Raw genomic sequence first — 12565 nt, 5'->3', positions numbered from 1 at the left:
TCCTTATTAAACCAAATGTTTTTCTTTCTGCAAGGCCCCTTTTGCTTCCTATTTTAGAATACCTTACTATCACAAAGCAAAGACAGTTTTGTGTTCCCTAAGCACAATGCCCAGAATATACTGAAAAAGAAAGTGCTGAAGAAATCTACACATCTCCCATCATTTTTGTCACTTGCTTGCCCAGGTTGGCCTCACCAAGGGCAAGCGAAAGCTGGGCAGCCTCTGAGGGAGTGGGAACACAAAAACATGGGAACAGAAGAGCAGTGAGACCCCCAAGAGATGAAGATCGTTACAATACCCTCAATTACTTTCTCACATTTTCTAAAAAAAATCAACTCATTCATTTAATCTCTTATGCCTTTACCTTATTCTTCTGCTTAAATTTTAGACGGCTTCCTATTGCCCAGTAAGAATTTCACCAATTCTTATTACACTATTTGTCACCTAGTGTTATGTTTCCCTTTTGTTCTAGACTTCCCCACTTTCTTTCCCAAGATCTGGACAAACTTATTCTTCACATCCTCCCATCTTCTGCTGCCACAGCACATGTTTAATCTTTCCCAAAGTCCATGGCCATGCCTGACTTGGCAAATGACACCCTCCTGCCCACAGGTCCTTCTCCATGTCTCCACCTGTCAAAATGCACCTATTTTCTTATTCAGCCCCAATTGGTACCTGCTCCTATCTAACAATTTAGAGACCCTTCCTTGTCAATTTCACATTGTTTTTCACCAGTTCCTATTATATCATTTGTTACCTAGTATTGGGTTTCCCTTCTGTTTTAGACTTTCTCATCCGTCTGTCCCTTAAGGAGCAAAGCCATGCCTAGTTCATCATAATTTTTCCCAGTGCTTAGCACAGTGCCTGACAAACACCAGGCACTTAATAAGGAAAGCAAGGATTAATTTCCAGAGCTGCTGGTAGATGCCCAATCTGAAACTAGACAGACTTCTACAGGCTGCCAGCCTGGTGCTTTCTTCATTATACCAGCCTCTTTTTTATTAAGTCAGTCAAGACTTTTGACAAGTTTTTGCTTCTGCAAAATGCAGCATTAGGCTAACAGATGGCAATACCAACTTCTAGATCTAGACTAGAGCCAACCCACAAATGTCAGCCTGTTGTGTTCTCTCTTGTCACTCCTGAGGTACCTATCTTCCCTCTTCTTTGTGATAATCCTCACCGAAGAAAGTCTCAAACTACAAGAGAAATCTGTGGTAAACACAAAGGACCAGGGAAAAAAATCTGATCTCATCAAAATTTCCGCTTCTGCTGGGCCTTGTTCAGTTGTCGACCTCAGCTTACAGATGTCACCTCTGGTTTTATAAGATAGGGACCAGTGACAAAGAAGACTACCCCAAACCACCATTTTAAATAGGCTATTGGTTTTGCGGCTTTGCAAAAAGGAAAAACTGGGGACATTCAAGGAGAAGAAAGAAGAGAAAGACTGAAAAAGAATCTGCTTTAAGGATCATATATACAGGAGCAGCCAAGTTGGTAATATTTCAACTCAGAGTTTACATAGCTATCTATATAAAAAGAAGGGGAAGAAACATTGTCTTTTTCCAAAAAATGTTCTTCCTCTAAAGGAACATAGTTGTTCAAAGTATGTAATTCCATTGAAGGAAACAGATAACAAACACCAACACAAATTATTTAAAAAATTTAAATATATATTTTCCAAAGGAAGAGGGGGATCTTGCATAGATTTTATCCTGAGTTTCAGAGGCAAAGGTCTGCTAAAAGGAGCCTGTGGTTTTTGTCTTGGAAGGTCACCTACTTAGTGGATTTCTCCCTTTGTTACCTGCAAGCAAACCAAAGCTGCAGTTATACGAAAGGTACACACAGGTCTTCATTTCTGAAAAGGCCGTTTGGGAGCAGAAGGAAAGAAAATACTCCCATGTTGACTTGATTACAAAGGAGGAAGGGGAAAGGAGCACCAGGTCCCTTTTGCTCACCCAGAGTGTTGTGGACTCCATCCGCTTCCTCTCTCACAGACTCATCCAAGCGCTCTAGATTCTGCACCAGCAGTGCTACCACCTGCCCGTCTACCTGCAGAACAGGGAAGCAAAGGGAGAGAGGGACACAGGTCACAGATGGGTCCTCCAATTGTCCCTACTCCCATATTCATATCTTCACTATTTGAATGAACAAAGTACAAACATAACGTGCAACCTGCAGTTTACAATGCACTCTGCCATTCCATTATTTCTCGTGAGCTTTATAGTGACCTTGAGGTCAGTAGGCCCAGTGTGCTTCCTCCTCCTTAGTGGTTCTTCCTCACCTTACAAGAACACCAGTGGAGGTCAGGCCAGCAGTTCATGTGCTCCAGAACCTTATTCTATGCCACAGAGCCATAGGTGTTCAAGTTTACTAGCCATACTTTATGCTGACTTCGGAATTTAGGGCTCGACTTAACACATTCTCCCTTTCCATGCTAAGCTTTTATGAAACTACTACTTCAGAATTTCTACTTCCCTTTTTTAAGAAGTAATATTAACATAACAAAATACCTTATATCTGGACTATATTTAATGTATTAAAAAGCCACTGTGCTTCTCTTATTTGATTCACACATTTTAGATAAACAGGAAACTTGCAGTAGCCATGTCATACAGTAAAAGGCTGGTGACTTTGCCAAGACCACACAGCTACTGAATAGGAGCAGCAAAAGCACAAGCCAGGCTTCCTTCCTCTTAGGTGAGATAATGCTTTTCCTATTTTGAGCTACCTTCTGTGGACAATTTATTCTCTGGGCAGAGTGCCCTTGGGCAATCCTGAGGCACAACAAGGAAGACAAATTAGGAAACCCCTAATTTTCTATCATCAAGAAGTGATTATCTATTGTAGATTTCTAAGCAGGCAGACAAGAAGATACAGTCCACTGCATAGTTGTGGTATAGCTTCCTCCATTAGGAAGTGGGGATAAATTACAAAGATCAATGAAGATGACATGCTTTACCTTGGTTTGGTAAAGGCAGCTCCAAAATTCAAGAACAGAGTTTGAATCTATTCTTTTACCCCTCTTGATACCAAATTATCTCCACTGGCTAAGCAAAGGCCAAGTTCTATGAAGGCAAACACCTCATCTCACTCATCTTTGTATACCCTTCAAAGTCTAGTACAACTGTTATACACAGAAGATACTCAGCCAACTTTCCTAAATTGAATTAAACCGATGGAATACTTTGTGCATTAAAATTAGCTCATAAATATTGCTCCATTGATCTTCATAGCTTTTACAAGTAACAAAACAAAGGCGCAGAGGGGTAGTCTGGCCAAACTCACAAAGCTTGTGGCAGAAATGACCGACCCTGAAAGCTCTATTTTTTCCCATTATACCCTTTACTTACTTTGTTGAGAGGAGAGAGAGCAGAGAGAAGAAAAGAGAGAGAAGGAAATTATCTCATTCAACCAACCCTTCCTGAGCACTTGTGTGGAAAGTGGGCACTCCATGTACCCAATTCAAACTGCCTGTGGATGGAAGCGATGACAAGAAGGATAGATCTTGAAATGAGGCCTCTGCTCTTTCTGGGTGAGATTCAAGGGGAACATCTGGACAAGGGGAATACCTGAAATTATTGACCAATTTGCAACACCTGAATCACAAGTAAATCACACTTTGCTAGCCTCTCCTTTGTGCCTTGGTGGGAGAAGCAATGAGGGGATACTACTAAAGAGACTAAAGAGGATTCTGATGCCAAAACTGAGAATGCTTGTAAACGCAAGAAAGAGATTTCCCCCCTCTTCTGCCAGGAGACATATAATCTTGTTCTTAAATTTCACAGCCAGCAAGTTTTACCTAAGAAATCCACTATAGTGTTTTCCTTAATTAATTGGACAATTTCGGTATGTGAGAGAAAACAGAAAAACATCTGGGAGAAAAGTATGAACCATGTCACAGTTTGTTTTTCCCTGAATCACCCTGATTGACTTATAATCCCCCTGAATCCTAAAGTGGCAGATACTGCAACTCTGCCGTGTATCACATTGCTCGTCAGTTCTGCAAACTGCTTCGCCAGTTTCACTTGCTTATTGCTGCTCTATCTGCATTAATTTTTTCCCCTTTTCCCTGATTCTTAGTTATGCTTCCTATCTCTGCTGTCTGGAAAGTGGCAGGGACAGTGACAGTGAGCAACGCACTTAAATCCTGGAGCTGAATGGTTACGGATAATAGGAGTCTAGCTGGAGGAAAAATCTTTTTTCTTGTTACAAATCTAACTTCTAACAGGCAGGCTTTTTAAGCTTGCAAAGTGTGAAACTTTATGTTTAGCTGAGTTAAATGCAATTTTATCTGATTGCAGTAGGGCCAAAAGCAGTCAAAATACATTTAGCTTAGAAAACCCTTGGAAAAGTGTTTATATTATGCATAGCTCTGGATATTGCCTAGTAAGAAGTACAAATTAGCATTCTATCCTACTCTCTCTAACCCCTTGGGTCTACCTTCAATTTTCTGGACCTGCAACAAAGTCTGAAACTAAAAACAAATCCTGCTCAGGGATTAAAGCATCAGCCAGAGCAACGCTAGCTTTGGAAATCAGGACTGTCTTAGGCCTGACGTTTCCTGATAAGTCTCTAGCTATTTCTGCTTGTTAGCAGGACTCCCCAAACAATATTCCAGCAGGTCTGAGACAAAGTTCAAGGGCATAATCAGACATGACCAAAGAGGATAGATAGAAGAGAAAAGGAGGAAATAAAGAGAGACAGATGAGAGGGTTTTAAGGATTCTTTTTCTATTTGGTACAACCTAACAATATAGTTTTAACAATAAGACTTAGATTGGAGTTTTTCTACCTCCTAGGAGTTTCTAAATTTTTATATTTAGAAAAGATTTTATATTAAAAAAAAACTGCACTCTGAAGGAACTTTCTGTCATTTCTATAGCGCCACTCTGCTGTCCTTGTAAAACATGCTTTCCGGTTCTAGTAATCCTGGGTGTTTATCATGATACGAGAAACTCAAGCTATATTGCATGATTACCCCCCATTCGGTAATGCAACAAACGCAGACCTGCACCTGCTCCGTCTCTGTTTTGGGTAGTCTGTGGTTGTAACCCAGCATGTTTTACAGAGTAAACCTGTTGTGATTTTCCTTTTGGGGTCCATGCCATTGGTTTCTGCTGCTTGTACAAACATGCGTGTGAACACACGGATACAATGCATCCCTGGCTGTTGCGTTGCCATAGACAGTATCATACGCTGACATTTCACAAACAATTTCCAGTTTCTCTCAAGCTCTTCTCTAACATAGTACTTTCTTTCCAGCAAAAGCAAAATGTGCTTTCAGATTTGTTACTTTAACAAGTTATCCTACCAATAAAATGTACAACACAGAGCATTTTCTGTTAAATTATTTGGTTTTCAGTTATTCTGTATTTTTATCTGGCATGCATTCATTTATTAAATTTGGCTTTTAGAAATAAAAATTGAAAAAAATTTAAAAAACTGCATTCACTGGCTCTTCATCAAACAAGTTTTGAGGATACATATGGTAATATATACATATGTAATATGTACATATGGTCATCATCCTAAACTCAGGCCTATTGTCACTTTAGCTAATGATATTTTAACTTCCACTGTATAACTTTCACTCTTGTATTTTATATCCATGGCAGCTGCCAGAGTGGTCTTTTTAAAATGTTTGCTCAGACTGCATTATCAGTTCCTTGCTTACACCTGTCTACACTGGCAATTCCACCCCAGTCTCTCACTGGAGCCTACAGCGTCCAGTATGGGGTGATCTTGACTTATTCTCCTCATCTGGCTACACTCTACTGAGATGGCCTTCTCTCTTTCCTTCATTAGGTCAAGTTCATTCTTGTCTGTCTTTGGCCCTGTCTCACCTTGCACTGAATGACTTTCTTCTCATCACTCAGGCCTTTCCTCACAATGGAATCCAACCTGACTTCTTGACACCCAACATCACATTACTCCATTTTAATTCTCCACATAACAAAGAATCACTATCTAGTAGCTTTCTTGTTTACTTATCTACTGCTTCTTCCTACATTTGGATATAAGCTCCACCAAAGCAGAGAGCTCTGTCAGTCATATAGCTACCCAGTTCCTAGGATCTGGAGCATGCCAAGCACTCAGTAAACATTTAGTGAATACATGAACAAGAGAATTTTGCTTAGGAACAAATACATTTTAAGTTGAGAAATTAATGGAAATAGGAAGGGACAGGATCCAGAAATTTACATAGTAAGCACCCTTTCAGCAACATGAAGTCTGCCCAGCTCAGCCTGGCCTGAGCATCACAAATATAATGCCAACCAGGTCTGAGCCAAGCCAATCTGGGGATCAAAGTTTAACATTTAGGTAGGGTTAACTGAAGGCAAGAATGAGTATGAAGGTAGTGCCCTAGCTCTCCACATTAAAACCACCTTTTGAAATTCTTTACAGAAAATGGTGGCTCCTAGCCAGCTTCACAGCCCAGCCACATTTCCCCCTGCTCCAGCTGTGATACCTCTCAGAAGCCATGGTCAATACCTGCAGCTCTGTAGTCCTTCCTGATTATTCCCCATCAGAATTCGCCTTCACTTCCACAGAAGCCTGCACCTCACAGCTGTTCTCAATATTCTGTCTTGTATTATCATATCACTGCTTATTTCTCATCTTGTACAAAGTAAACTAAATCTCTATCTTTGCATGTCTTATTTAGGCTCATGCCATCCAAATTTTTTTGAATATTGATACAATATGTTTTCTGAAACATTTTTTGAACTGAAAAATTTTAAGTTCAACAAACACAAACTTCTCACTGTGCAGCAGATTTTTATCATATCAACTTGACATTTACTAAATGCTTACTATCTGCCATGCATGATACCTTTAGAGCAATGATGGCCAACATTTATTGGGTGTTTACTCTGTATTAGACTACTTAAAGACTTATTATATATCTCACTTATTGCTCTCTTTGATAGTTATCTTCATTTTATAGACAAAAAAGAGTGTGGAGTAACTTTTTATGGACACAGACTTGGCATGTGACAGATCTACCTACCACTCAAGACAATCCCATGGATGAGGATCACAACACAACTTAGGAAAGACACACTTACAAACAGAGGCCTATGGTCCAATGTGGTTAAGTTCTAGGATGTACTATGTGGTAAGGAACACAAATTCTGCTGAGGTGGTGAGTTTGTAAAAAAGTCAGAAGAGCTAGGGTTTAAGTTAGGCTTTAACCAACCAAGTGGCCCCGGAGAAGCAAGGTGGGCCAAGCTGCAGACAGGAGCTCAAAGGCATGGGACTACCAAGCTCATGGCAAGTTTGGGGACTAGTAAGTAGAAAAATGACTGCAGTCTAATGAGACTCTCCAGGGGTTCCAAATTGCCTTTGGAGAGGCAAACCAGAGAGCTGCCATTAAAGCAATACACCCTCACATTACTCTTCAGAAAATTGGAGTCCACTTTCCAGGCTCCATATTGACTTGCTCCAAAACACAAATATTTCCCCTTTGTATAAAGAACAGCAGTGGATGTGAACCAAAATTTAAAACCCCAAAGATCTCCAAGGATGCCAGGACAGCACTCTTGCCCCACAAATGTGCTATTCTATTGCTTCGGACTTCCAACTGGGAAAACGACCAAGGCAATAACCGAAAACTGCACACCACAATAAATCCTGCCATGTGCCCTCTAGCCTCTGCTCACGCAATTCTAGGCCTCTCATATTGGCCCAAATTAAAACTACAAAGACAACTCAATCCTTGTAATATGAGAATACTTATCAAACTTCTTCTTCAATGTGGCACAAGGGTAGAGAAAAATAAATGGAAGACCACTCTCCAGTTCTGCTCTCTGATATTTACTGATAGCTTCTGACTCGTTGCAGACAAGTCAATAATATATATTAAGAGTCTGGAATGTTCAATGTTTGTGACTCATACCAGCCCCACCAGGCTAAAGCTGAGTGAAAAATCTTAAAAATAATATAATCATAAAAAAGAAACAAACAGAAAGCCCTGTATAGCAGCGACCTAATGGCTCCCAAGACTGAGGATGAACTGTTTCTTTCCAAACAGACAATAAAATCTGCAAGATCCAGCTTTTGTTGGTGGGCTTGGCAACACGGAAGACATAAAAGAGGCTTTGTGTGAACTGCTACTACTGGGAAGGTTTTATACATGGCAGCCAGGCTAGCTGTTACTCTCTTGTCTCCTCCATTCACACGGGCAAAGGATGGTAATTAAAACCAGCCGAGGGACTAGGCAGGAAGGCTCACTCAGGGCCACTGTAATTAACCTCTGGAAGGTAAGACTGCAGAAATGACACTGTGGGGATACAGTGCAGGAGCAAGTGGCACAGCCTGCCTTCAGATGCTCCTCAAAACAAAAGGACTCCCCAGCAGCATCCTTTTCTTTCTGTACACAGCACTTCCAGGGAAAAATAAAGGTCCTGAATCTTACAAAAGTGGTAGTCTGCTCAAGGAAGGAGCTTAAAAGAAAAATAGTCATAGAAATTTCCATCATAATTGAACACAGCCCTGCTGGACTCCACCCTTGCTCTCTGTGAGATGGTTTTTCACATCTAGTGGGTTCACAACCCATTTCACTTACACCAAATGCCAGCTGTAAGCATGGCACAGGGGAAGTTTCTGGTGTTCAGGACCTTAAGAGAAAGGGAGAAGAGAGGGTGCGCTGTGCAGCTGAGGGGTCTCACAATCATTTGGGGCCCCTCACTCAGCCAATCTGATGCAATGGGTCTTGAGTGGGGCCAGGGAGCAGCCTAACAAATATCCAGATGCTTCCAACCCAAGTGGCCACCATGATTGCTGATAAATTCTGCAAACTGCGCCGACTTAGTGACTTAGCAAAACCCTGCCTCAAAATAAAACATAAAAAGGGCTCAGGATGTAGCTCTGTAAAAGCCCTGGGTTCAATCTACAATACTGAGAAAACAAAACAAAACAAAAACCCAAACAAAAACACCCAAAAGTACTTACTGATACTCATGCCAGAGAGAAAGGGCAGGAGAAATCAACAAAAGGGAAGGGGAAGGGAAACCCACAGAGGCACAGGAGGGAGACAGCTAGGTGAGTGGACAGAGCTCCACAAGTAGAATCAGGGCTGGCTGTGGTACCTTTATAGCCTAGAGCTCTCTTTGATCACAGGTGGGAGAGGGAGTCTACTGTGGTGGGAAGAGAACTGTGGTGAAGATCAGAACATGTAGGCTCTTCTGTCAGCTATCACAGGACTAGGTGAATGACCCAGTGGAAGGCTTCACAACTGCCTTGAGTTCCATACACATCAGGGGATTAAACTAGACAGGACCTGGCCAACAGGGTTTACCTCACATACCAACTCCTTTGGACTGGCTGCTGCCTGGAGCAGTGGCTGAAGAAGAGTTTGAGGCCTGGCCTAGGTTCACAGAAAAGGATGTGGATGCTACACAGCTCCAGCTTCCTTCCACAGGCAAAGGATAAACTCTGGACTACAGGAGCTATACAGTTTGTTCTGGTTTAAACAAGCTCCAATTCCTTTCTTATGACTTATCTATAAAGTAAGTAATATTGTAATACCTGCCTTCATTGGCACTTGGGATTATAAAGCCCCAAAGAGAAAACAAACATCTACAAAAGCGCTTTATAAAAAGGTCAATAGCAACACAATGGGGGGGCGGTGAAGTCAAAGTGAACACAGGTTCAGATTCCAACTCTGTGACAACAGGCAAGTTGTTCTACCTCTCTAAGCTTTGGCTTCAGAACCATACATGGGAATATCAGCAATAATAGCCATCTGTGAGGATGTGGTGAGGATTAAAAAGAATGAACAGAATGTGAAATGGCCTGACTACAGCAGATATTTAATAAATGCTGGCCTTCTTTACCCTCTTACCTAACACAGTCCCACAGAATAAAGTACCTCACAGCTTGCATTTCTCTTTCTTACTTGCCTCATTCTGTCTATCCCTGCTACAGAATTCTACTGATGCCACTGAGACAAAAAGATGGGGTGTCGATGCGTACCCACAAAACCCTGGCTGGGAGGCACGCAACTTACCAGAGCATCGATGAGAACTTCTGCTCCCTCTTCACTCTCGTGGAGGGTGTCTATATCTGTCAGTTCCTGAAGTAAGTCAACCACAGCTATGGACACATGTGGAGATGTGTTAAGGATTTCACATACATACTGAAATCCTACCAATGCTTTATTAAAATCTTCAGTTTCCTCTGTTTCCTCATCAAATTACTTTACCACCATTTATCTTCAACACATTCTGGTTTTATTATATCTCTTCAGTAGAGTTCTTCCCACAGTGGGTGCTCAGTAAATGTTATTAACTGACTCAAGTCTCTCTCTTTTTTTTTCCCCAGTACCAGAAATTGAACTCAGGACTTTGCACTTGCCAGGCAGGCATGATGCCACTGGGCTAAATCCCCGGCCCTCAGTCTCTTTCCTGATGCAGTCTTCCTGGAAACTCAGTCTGTAGGTTCACTACATCTTCATAAATTTCAAAACTTTACACAGATCACTTGGGAGGCTGCTTTTCCATGAGAAATAGGCCAGCATCTTTAAACCTACCAATAACTTGGTACAATTCCCCTCCAATAGCAGTACCCGTAGCTGGGGTTCACCAAGGAGCCTTCAGAGAGCAGGCAGGCCAGGGCCAAATTGGTTAGGTGTAGAGGGAAGGATTTCCATGAGATTACACAGGGCCCCACTAACTTCTCTCAAAGGCCACACTGCTGTAGGCATAAAAGAAAGGTGAACAATGGGAAGTAAACACTAGGTAAAAATGGGAGGAAGAAGGAGAAATATAAGGAAAAGGAAACACAAAAGAGAGGGAAAAAAAAGGAAATCAGAAGGCAAAACTAAATTCATAACTATCCTTCCTTTACCTGGAAACACACACATCCACCCTCTTGCTCCCTCTCACATGTGATCTCTCTTTCTCTCTCTGGCTCTCTCTCACACACACACACACACACACACACACACATACACATATCCCTTGCCCCACCAACCTACATTTATTAAACACTCATGATAAATAAAACCCCATAAGGTGATAAGACGATATCTGTTAGTCATTCTGGGCCTCAGTTTCCCCATTGGTAAAACGATGAAGTTGAAAAATCATATTCCACAGGCAATACTAACATGTAACAAATGAGGAATATAGACACCATAAATTGCAGACATCCTGAATTCAGCTATGAGATTAGGAATGACTTACAAGAAAAAGATAGGTCAGAAAACAGGCAACTAAAAAGATGAGGGCAAGCAAGCTAAAAAGCAAAAGTAGAGGAATAAAAAAAGCAAAGAAATTGGATGTGTGAGGCATTTGGAGAACAGAGGGAAGAGAAATGGGGGAGAAAATTATAATTATATGAAAAAAATAACATCTTGAAAGAATAACTTCAGGGCTGGTGCAGGACCTACTTCTGTACTGTAAGGGTGGGCTGGGGTGGACACAGAGGAGGCAGTAGAGGTGGGTCACTGGGGAAAGGAGGGGCAGGCCTAAAGGAAGAAGACCTTTTCCAAAGCTGCCATACCATGGAAACCAGAAGTAAGACAAGGGTCAGACCCAGGGAAGTTTCATTAGCACTAGAGAGAAAAAAAATAGAAGATTCTGGATATTAACAAGAACAATAAAGACTGCTAACTAATGTTCTGAGTATATTCTGAACATCTTTCACTGAAGGAAATACTACTTGGAAGTTTGCTTTCTTCATCTCTAACTGATTAGATGACCATGATGAGTAAGTAATTAAGCTCTCTATATCTTATTCTTTCACTCTGAAAGGTAGTATTAACCCAAACAGAGCACTGGAAGAGTATAGAGCTTAAAGGTCTTCTAACAAAAATCCTTCATGCTTACCTTCTTTATTAACAAAGTAGCCAGAAGGCCGTTGATACAAAACACCACATGTCATACTTACTATATAGTAAACCAAAACACATAAGTCATTTAAGTCAATTTTAAAATAAAGCCATCAGGATACCAACTAACCCCCAGAAACCCAAAAGCTTCTCCTGCTGGCAGGAATGAGTAGTTCTCCCTCTCTAAAGACTAAAATAGTCTCTATCATAAAGGCCACCATCTTTTAAAGTCATCATAAAGCCAGGTGCCATGTTACTTCACAGTCAAGAATGCTAAAGCTCAGAGTGATTAAATTAGCTAAAGTCACTGCAATAGTTAAGAGAGAATGTTAGGTCCACCTGATTTAAGTAAGAACTTCTGCTGCTACACCTCATATTAATGCATGAGGGGAGATGCACTGAGTTTAAACATGGCTAGATTCAAATACTTCTAGCTGCTGATGCTGCTGCAACCATGGGGGTGGAGGGGGACTGTCATTTATTTCCACCACAAGTTATTAAATATCTCAGGAAAAAGAACAAAATGTTAACAGCTCCCCCATCTAAAATACTTTCACATTTATTCTCTTGAAAAGTTCTTAGACATGGAATGCAAAAATCATATAATCCATTCACATGCTTGTTTAACACTTCTAGCATCATTCACATAACCACCTACTCACGCACTCAGCCATCCACTGTAGAGTCTGCTATCTATGGGACAAGGAACTGAATCAGGCACACATGAGTATTA

At 41.1% G+C, this 12565-nt stretch overlaps 1 protein-coding gene across 1 annotated transcript in view; it reads right to left on the bottom strand.

Annotated features, from left to right (window-relative positions):
• The window catches only part of Ctnnbl1 (catenin beta like 1), a 177611-nt gene that overhangs the window by 106538 nt on the left and 58508 nt on the right, over positions 1-12565 (bottom strand). Inside the window, exons 5-6 of the mRNA XM_004867794.4 lie at positions 10009-10106; positions 1956-2049 (exon numbers count right to left, since the gene is read on the bottom strand). Coding sequence (XP_004867851.2) covers positions 1956-2049; positions 10009-10106 — 192 coding nt within the window. The remainder of the gene's footprint in view (positions 1-1955; positions 2050-10008; positions 10107-12565) is intronic.

Source organism: Heterocephalus glaber, unplaced genomic scaffold (genome assembly GCF_053883595.1).
Source record: "Heterocephalus glaber isolate CG9 unplaced genomic scaffold, H.glaber_assembly_v1.0 deba00001532, whole genome shotgun sequence".
Taxonomy (NCBI): Eukaryota; Metazoa; Chordata; class Mammalia; order Rodentia; family Bathyergidae; genus Heterocephalus; species Heterocephalus glaber.
The sequence above is the reverse complement of the archived record's forward strand: the minus strand, read 5'-3'. Positions and strand labels throughout refer to the sequence as shown.